Here is a 9,360-nt window from a genome sequence, read left to right as displayed (position 1 = left end):
GTAGAAGTTTCAAAGAATCAATGGGACGCTTCGGGTCCACTGCCCTCCAAGCGGCTTGAGTCTAGTGTTCATCAATGGGATGGGACGGCTAGGCTGTAGCAGGAGCTTGCGCAGTGAGGCCGGGTCAGAGTTGGGTGCAGCACCAGCAGAGGAGGAAGCGGAGTTTCCGGCTGTTTGCAGCGGAGGGAGAGGATTGCTGACGCCGCGAAACCCCGAGAAAAACGCCGCCGGCTCGGGGGCTAAGAGTTTCTAGCATCTGTAGTGGTCGTTTTCTTTCATATCGGGGGATCTGGGGGCAGGTGATTCTTTTTACGGGCCCAGGGGGTCGGACAGCAAACCGAGTAGAAGAAGCGGCACAAGGCGGGGGTGAGCCACCAGCTACCGGCATGGCCAGGGACTACGATTACCTCTTCAAGCTGCTCATCATCGGTGACAGCGGTAAGCCGACGCCGGGGATGCGGGACGGGAAGTGGGCCCTGTCTTGTTTTTTTTACAGGGAGGGAAGCCGAAATGCAGCTGTAGGTCCGACGTGAACTTGTCTGGCGCGTTTACTACTTGTTATTTATTTTATTTTATGCATCGATTCTTTTTGTGAAATGTACACATCCGCCATATTTATGTGGCTGTGACAGGGCGGAGGTTGTGTGTCCGGGCTGGGCATGTCAGCCGATCAGGCCGGATATCGCCTCCAGATCTAACCCTAACCCTCTCAAACATTTTCTAGTCCTGTGCTCATATCGGCTGAGACATTTGCTGTAGCTCCACAACAAAACACACGTTGTAACCCAGATAACTGCTCGGGGGTTCTCATACTCCTTTAATTTGGCCTCTTGTTTGTATCCCCTGTTAGCCGTGCTAGGTAGCTGGAAGTTAGGCTAACATTACACTTTGATTATCTAGCTAACTGTTTAATAACGTTTGCTGCACTGAGAAGCTATTATTTTAAGAAGCTGGGGCATTTCTACATACACTTAATGTCGCATTTCTTGATTTTGCTGCGCTTTGTTAAGTAAAGTAAGTTAGGTTAAGTTAGTGAGATGCGTTTTGTTATTTGGCTGGCTAGCATGATAGTGCTAGCTGCTTTATAGTGGAGGAATGCTGCACTGCAGGCTCTGGTTTGTATCTTTGCATCCAGCCAGTCAAAGTATAGTGAAGTGAGACTAACAAAGTGGTCAGTGTCAGCTATAGTGTAACCCAGTTAAGTGCATCTGTCTGCCAGGCTGCTGAGGTTCACACGCTACAGGCTCTGTGGTTACCTTAGCTGTGTTTAGCTTCTTTATAATGTTAAAAACCATGGCGAACAATGTTACTGCCCTAGGTAAATGCATAATGTTTAATCTGTTCAGACCTGATAAGAGTTGCTCTTCTTGTATCTCCCGGTTAACGTGAAAACATGCCTTTTTAAATGCGGCTCCACCCTCAGTAGGAGTGGAGCCTCATCCTGCAGAACCTCTTTGTGGGCAATGATCTTTGCATTCATTGACAGCCCCGATCCTGGCACTACCCCATCAGCTGGCTGCTCACAGTAGAGGGCAAGGCAGCACAGCAAGCCCTTCACTGCCCCTCACACACAGAGGCCAGTGTCCCCTCAGCTGCAGTGTGGAAATACATCTGTCTGTAGTGCTGCACCGGGATTATTTAGGAAAGATGCTCTGACCTTCTGCCCCTCCTCAGCTGCATGTGGACTGATCTGCTGCTGAGAGTCAAGACATTCATCGTACTGGATCTCGACGGCGCACTGAGGCTGAGTTTTATCACTTAGCTTGACTTGTTTGGCCTCTGGCCTGTCACAGTAGGATATGCGCATGACATATCTGTTTATAGAGAGTGGTTTGACACTAGCTCAGTTATGTAACATAAAATTCTGTCAAGCATTTCATTGTACACATAAGATGTTCACCGCCACTGCTCTACAAGACCTATGGAGTATCTTAGACGATACACAAATTCAAGGCTTCAAAGGTTGAAAATGGAAATGTTTTGTCACTGACAAATTGAGTGTTTTATCTTCTGGAGAGTTTTTGGCAAGACAAGCAGGAAGGCATGGCATATTAAAGCTTCACTAGTACAAAAAGATGATCTCTCTCCTGCTTTGAAGCTTTGGTTATTGTTTGTTTGAACAAAACTCTGTAGCGTGGAGACCACAGGAACCTGAGAGCTTTTTATGTTGGGACCAATCAAACATGAGATGACAATAACACAATAGGTAGGATAACTAACACGGCTGCAGGTTGAGTCCCACCCCAGGCCGAGCGGCACAGTCACTTCCTAACTTCCAGTTGTTACCTGACAATCTGTGAAAGACACAGCACTGATCCTGCTCATCTATCTTCCCTATCATCCTATTCTCCTTCTCCCTCTGCGTTCGCCTCTCCTTTCATCTGTTGTGTAACTTTTATTTCTTCCTCAAACCTATTTATTATGCACGATAATTTTAGGAACCCTTTCTTCCTTTTGTTGTCTTGCCTCTGTGGCTTTGACACAAGCCTTTCCAGTTGCTGTTGTTTCTTCTGCTATTGCATTGATTAAGTTTATGTCAGTACACGCATCATCAAGATGCTTGAAGTGGACATAAAGGGTGCAGCCTTGTTCACCTCAAATCCTTCATACTGAACACTGCAACAAGTACAGTGTTGCTTAATGCCTTAAAGTATTAAATCTGTAGGTACACAAGGATTACCGCAAATGTGTAGGTTGACGTCTTGTTTTTGGTTTGCAGTCATCACAAAGTGTCAGCTTTGGTAACTAGGATATGATGAGAAACTAGCACCATAAGGAAAGTTGCTCGTTTGTGGTGCACAAAACCTTTCAAAAACTCAACGCTTGTCTTCACACAATGCTCGTATTTTCTTTGAAAGCTAGAAGTCAAATATTACAAAAAAAACACATGCTTTGCTTTTTTGGAAACCTGTTGTACTCTAAACCTCATCCTGTGCTTGTGTTTCCTCCTCAGGAGTGGGGAAGAGCAGTCTCCTCCTGCGATTTGCAGACAACACATTTTCAGGTGTGTGGTTCTATTTCAGCAACTCTATCATAATTTCAACACTTTCTACTGTAATGTTGTAGGTCATTAACTTGACCTTGTTTTTGTGTGTGTGTGTTTGCAGGTAGCTATATCACCACGATTGGGGTGGACTTTAAGATCCGGACGGTGGAGATCAACGGGGAGAAGGTGAAGCTACAGATCTGGGATACAGCAGGGCAGGAGCGCTTTCGCACCATCACCTCCACGTAAGTAGATTCATACACACACACACATATAACACACACATTCTCGTGGGCATTTCATGTGAAGCGCTTCGTTTTCATTTCAACAATTGAATCTGAAACCAAGACAGGTTTTTTGCGGTCCTCAGAGTAGGTATTATTTGAGGAAGCAGTTTGTAGACAGCTAGAATAAGTCAGTGCCGTTCTGTGAAGTAGGGTGGAATTCCCCACAGATCCTAATTACAGATGTGAGAGGGAGGTTCCTGGTCTCATACTGTAGTGCTACATGACGGCGAGGGCTGGGCAGCTTTACCCTCTTATGCTTGTAGTGTGTGTCACACTTTTGTCCAGTGTGTATCGTATCCATGTGGCTCTGGCTTCACACTGATCTAGGGCAGAGCGTCCTTCTTTAAAGAGGTAACTCTGGTCCTCTTTTTTTTTTTTTTTAAATCTTTTTATTGTCAGTGATTCACCTGAATAGACTGAAATCAAAAAGTGTTGTCTGCCTGTGTAGCCGTAGCCTGATGTAGCTTATGTAGATCTCTGTTGCTGCCAAAAAATCATCAAAAGTGCATAAAGGAGCAATAGCATTACACTGGGCAGATTTTGTTTTCAATGGTTTTGGATGAGGGTGGGGTTTTGTGGAACAGAGGTATAATCTGTATCAGGATATACAGTAGATCCTCGTTCATAGGATAAATTCATTGTTTGTTTTGGTCTCTACAGGTGAATTGTTAGTGATGACGATGATAATAAAAAGTTAAACACCAGTGTTATCCTTTAAGTGCAGCACTCAGACTTGGTGGCTTTTCTCATGTAACCCACATTATTATTTTTTCATGTTGCAACACAAGAGCAAGGATTCCCACCCTCGAATCACAGATGTCGAACATGTGTTCAACACCAGACGTGAGAGCTAAATTTCACCGCCACGTCCTGTGATAGGTTTGATTTATTATCTGTTCAGTTTGGACACAGCTGAGTCACAATGCAAATCAAACACGCAGCCGCTCATTTCAACTTGAATGGGAACATTCTCCCCGTCCCGTCGGCCGAGCTTTCAAAACACACTGCACCGCTCGCCTAGACTCCTGCAGCTCACAGCACAACGCTAATGAATAAAAGTGGATTACATCACATTCATGTAAGGCTTTAATGGGTCATTGGAAGACGCAGCAGTAGTTAGCCTCCAGGTGACTGGTTTTAGATGTCTGGCCAAGAAAAGGGAGTTAATGCAAAGTGAATGTGGACTTTAGATATTACAAATTGTTTTTATAGGGGAGCGTCTCTGTCATTACCCTGTTTATAATTGACCTCTTTTCCATGTTGTCATGACTCCTCCCTCACTAATGATAATAGTTAAAATAGTAATCATACTAACAAGTTGGCTGCATGTGAGATGAATTAAAACTGTGAAGCTGTGTCTGTAAAACCAAAACAATAAGTGGAAAGTTGCTGAAAACGTACGATGAGAGAAGTTGCAGAGTAGGGTGATAGTTCTCTGTGTGTTTATCACTACAAGCAACAACGTTCACGTTACACATCGTCATTTAATCCATTGCCACATTCAAAATATTGATTATAGCAGCTTTAAAACACAACTACACCCCAGTGACTAAACTGCTTTGACATTGATTGACATAACAGATTTAGCTAAGGAAGACAAGGCATCCAAAACATTTAAAGTAAACAACATCACGGATCTGTTTGCTTCATCGTTTAGCTTGTCCCGTTTAGTTTTTTAGTTTGGAAACCCAGATTGTTGAGGCGTAGTTTGCTCCTGTTGCTGTTGGCTTTCCTCTCCACCAGAGTGTCCCTCACTGTGTCTGATGACCAATTACTCATGTGTTCATGCGTCTTGCACTAACGCCAGCTGTCACAACCGATGATTTCTCTTTCTTTAAGTGCCCAGCTGGAATATGGACTTTCCATTTCAATCACCGTGTAGTTTACATGGACAGGCTGGACATTACAGTACAGAGGTGACACTCGGTCTGTAATAAATAAAAGCGACGCATAAATGTGCTGCTGTGACTCCCACTGTATGAGGAGGCAGCGTCTGAGCAGTGCGGGCAGAAACAACATTGATGTGACCTACAGCTCAAACAGCAGTCATCTTCCCTACTCACCCCTGTCTGACTTTGACCGGAGCAGACAGAGGCTGCACTTCAGAGCTAGTAAACCATCACTGTCCAAGCCCGTGAGTTTTGTCCTGAACAAGACCAGAAGGGTGTGTTTGTAAGTTTTTATGACGTACTTGCAGCGCTGCAGCGAGGACCATCCGAACACCGAAAGCAGCCAGAAAGCTCGAAATTCTCTGCAGTGCTGACGCTTCAGCCCCTGAGGAGTATGACCGTCCTAGTTTGGAAGCGTGGCTGCCAGTTGATCTTTAGGAATCCCTCCCCCAGGCAGGCGGCCTATTTAGGCTGATTGTTCACTTTGCTGAAGTAGAGTGGCGTGGTGCCTCATTAGGTCCTTAATGAATTTCACTGTGGAGATGCATCACGGGCAGAGACCTGCTCAATCCACCCGGGCTGCCCGGGGTGATAACCATCATATGTGAGACCCTGTGGCTGTGATCCTGTGGCTGACCCACAGCTGCCGTCACCCTGAGGCCCAGATCAAGAGTCACAGTATGATGTAAATGACAGTTTTGAAGTCTTTATTTTAGTGTTGAAGTTTAAAGAAGTTCCCTTCTACTAGTGAGTTCATGCTTTTATTCTGACAGGACTTTTTCATTTGCAAAACTCGTTTTGAAATTTGGGATGCTTCCTCACCCTAATATCACTGTGATACCAAATCACCTCACAGCATTTACTCTTTTTGGGCTTTAAACAAAAGAAAAAAATAATTGTATGTATTTATTTTGTCTCCAAAATGTGGAGAAATTCGGATAAGAAGTCTGGTGTATTTACATTTTATTACCCTGTTTGTGCAGATTTTACTACAGAAAAGGTGACTGCAAGTTGGGGCCCACACAGTCCTGCTGTGTGTGTTTATAGCTCTCTATTCATGTGCACTGAGCGCACACACACACACACACACACACACACACACACACACACACACACACACACATCCACCATCCACCCCTGCTGTCTGGTGGCCCATTACTGCTGGACATTTGGGACAACACCATATCCCCACACTGTCACGCCAGGCAACAACACTGACACACACACACACATACACACACACACACACACACACACATAGTAAGCCTTTCAAAAGGGTCTTTGTGTTTGTTTGGTGCAGTGCAGCTTCACTGTGGGGATGCTCCCTTTCTGGGGCCTGGCAACTTTTTGAAGCCTGCAGGTTCACAGTTGAACTGTCGGGCTGTCACACTCTGGTTTAGTCCTCTGTGGGACAGATGAGGTCTCATTTCTGTAGACTGTCCTCCTTTATTCAGTCACATACTGTCCTATGTACTAAAGTGATGCATTATTAAAAGTAATCGTTTTAATTGACTATGCAGTTACTCTTCAGTAAAATTCATTGAGTCAGTCTGGACAATTAGATGTTCTTGTCATTGGTAAAGGGCCAGATGTTCAGACTCTCTTCAGCAATCTAAGAACTCGTTGCTCATTTGAAGTAACTGCGTCATTAGTAAAGTTTTCCTTTTACATTTTTAAGACAATTAAGTTGTGTCTCTTCATAATTGAGATTTGTCTCCCCCTGCTGACATCATCAGTAGTTACCTCAGTGGTACCCAACCTCTTTGTCAGATGAACCTCTACAGCCCTGACAGATGAACTCAAGTAACCCTTCATCCAGACCACATGTCATGTTCCAAGTGTATTCCCTGGATTCATTTTTAAGCCGATTCCACTAAACATCTGATGATATAAAAGTGGACATAATAGTGGATGATACAATAATTTCTTCATACAATTGAACCGTCAATGATGAAGTCAGTTTGGTTGAGTTTACATTTGTCTTGCTACCAGTTGCAAAACCTGGACATTTCAACTACATTTGCATCACCTGTAGCTGTCGTTCAACTTTTAGTTTACCTGTAGCTATACATCAACCCTTTATCCGTTACCTTTAATTAACTATCTATAATTTAAAAGTTGAAATAGCTCTATTTCATAGTTAAAGCTATTTCAACTGTTTTTAAAAAAACTACTGTTATCTCTTTACCTAAACTATTTATCTGTTGCATTTTGCTTGTGCAAGATAACATTCTCCTAACTAGTGTCCATTCAGTCGTAATTCCAAGTTCAGTTTTTCTCTAGATGGCACAATATGTGGATAAATGTTTCATTCAAACTGTAATGTCTGGGGCTTGATGTTAAAGGTTGACTGTGTCTCTCTCCCTCTGCATGTTCAGATACTACAGGGGAACACATGGGGTCATAGTGGTATACGACGTCACGAGTGCCGAGTCCTTTGTCAACGTTAAACGATGGTTACATGAAATCAACCAGAACTGTGACGACGTGTGCCGAATATTAGGTGAGCATTCGTCTCTCTCAGGCTCTTATCATCTTGGCTTCTTTTTGCTTAAAAACAGACTCCACTCTTCACTCTCCTGCACACCTTTATTTATTTTCAGTGGGAAACAAGAACGACGACCCCAACTCCAAGGTGGTCGAGACGACTGACGCACAGAAGTTCGCTGAGCAGATGGGAATCAACCTGTTTGAGACGAGTGCAAAAGAGAACATCAACGTTGAAGAGGTAACTCATTGTTTGTGTTGTCTCTGGCCTCGGGCTGTTTACAGACTGACGTGTTTGTGTGGCGTAGTTTCTGGGACATGCCTGGTATGCAGAGCAGCTCAACTGACGGATTGAATCAGGCAGTGTCTGAATTCTCTGTCGCACCAGATGATCAGTCAGTTGTCTCAGGGAAATAAACAGGCTGCAACTAACAATTATTTTTTATTATCAATTAATCTGCTCATTATTTTCTTGATGAATGAATAAATAAAACACGAGAAGACCATTTCTCACAATCACAATTCTCTAAATCCCAACAACAGCTGTTTCCCCCCCCCTTTTCCAGTCTTCATGCTAAGCTAAGCTAGCTGGCTGCTGTGTGTAGCTTCATGTTGAATGGACAGATGTGAGAATGGAATCAGCAAGAATAAAATGTTGAACTGTTCCTCTGATGCTGTGAAAATACCTGGTTTTGGTCCTGATTAGAAAAATCCAAACTCTGATTACAACCAACAGATTTTAACCACAGTTGGTTTTTCAGCATCGAATCAGTCTCTTCCTACGGAGTAAAAAAAAAAAACTGATCTGCACACTGCACTTCATAAACAGCCATGTTTGATGTGGCTGATCTGACTGACTGATTTGCTGTGTTCACCACACATTGTTGGTTTTGTGCTTCTCCTGCAGATGTTCAACTGCATCACAGAGCTAGTGCTAAGAGCCAAAAAGGAGGTGCTCGCCAAGCAGCAGCAGCAGCAACAGAACGACGTGGTCAAACTCACCCGGAACAGTAAACGAAAGAAAAAGTGCTGCTAGCAAACTCAAGCTATCCACACAAGGCCGGCGGCGTCTTTTCTTCACGCACACACAAACACACACAAACACACACACACGCACACACAAGTGGGACTCAGAGCGTCTAAATTAAATAGCAGATAAAGATTTAATAAATATACAGTGAAAGATAAAAAAAACGAATAAATAAATGGAGAAAAAAAATGTCCCCTTTGGACAAACTAATCAAGAAGACTTTAAAAAAAAAAAAAAAATGTACAGATTTTATCAGACGTCAGATCAAGTTTTATTTGGAATTCAGCAGATGGGCACTATTGACCTGAGGTCCTCCTTTCTTTAAGGATCTGCGAGCTGACAACTGACTGCCATAATTCTCAGATTTATATCCACATAATCCCCGTATTCTTTCATCAGTATCTCATCTCTCCTTCTCATTCCACTGCACACGGGACATTCAGAGTCGAGTCAGACTCTGCGCCTGAGGAGAAGGAGGGTCCACCAATTTTTTTTCTTTGGATCTATTTGTTTCTTTCTAGTTTTATTTTTTGGGGGGGCAGATGGGCAGGGGGGGGGGGGGGGGCTGTTTTTGGTTGGTCAGGAGGTGGTCTTTGGGATTGGCGTCTGAGTAAAGGCGGAGGTCTCGACACCTCTCTACAAGTTTCAGCATTTCAGACACCTGTGTTACCACGGCTCACG

General features: G+C 43.8%; 1 protein-coding gene across 2 annotated transcripts; it reads left to right on the top strand.

Moving 5' to 3' along the window:
• The first annotated feature begins 125 nt into the window (after positions 1–125).
• Positions 126–8,918, top strand: rab35 (RAB35, member RAS oncogene family). 2 transcript variants are annotated; one of them, XM_022754251.1, is made up of 6 exons: positions 126–438; positions 2,954–3,004; positions 3,108–3,231; positions 7,541–7,665; positions 7,766–7,890; positions 8,557–8,918. In XM_022754251.1, exons 1-6 carry the CDS (start codon positions 387–389, stop codon positions 8,683–8,685), a joined length of 606 nt encoding a protein of 201 aa, XP_022609972.1. In that variant the 5' UTR covers positions 126–386; the 3' UTR covers positions 8,686–8,918. The 2 variants fall into 2 exon arrangements, with proteins under 2 accessions (XP_022609972.1, XP_022609980.1); XM_022754259.1 differs by lacking the exon at positions 7,766–7,890 and having other exon boundaries at positions 8,557–8,663.
• Positions 8,919–9,360: the final 442 nt, after the last annotated feature.

The sequence above is a fragment of the Seriola dumerili genome, unplaced genomic scaffold (genome assembly GCF_002260705.1).
Source record: "Seriola dumerili isolate Sdu_G_001 unplaced genomic scaffold, Sdu_1.0 BDQW01000017.1, whole genome shotgun sequence".
Taxonomy (NCBI): Eukaryota; Metazoa; Chordata; class Actinopteri; order Carangiformes; family Carangidae; genus Seriola; species Seriola dumerili.
Note: the sequence above shows the minus strand (reverse complement) of the source record. Positions and strands in the feature narration are given on the sequence as shown.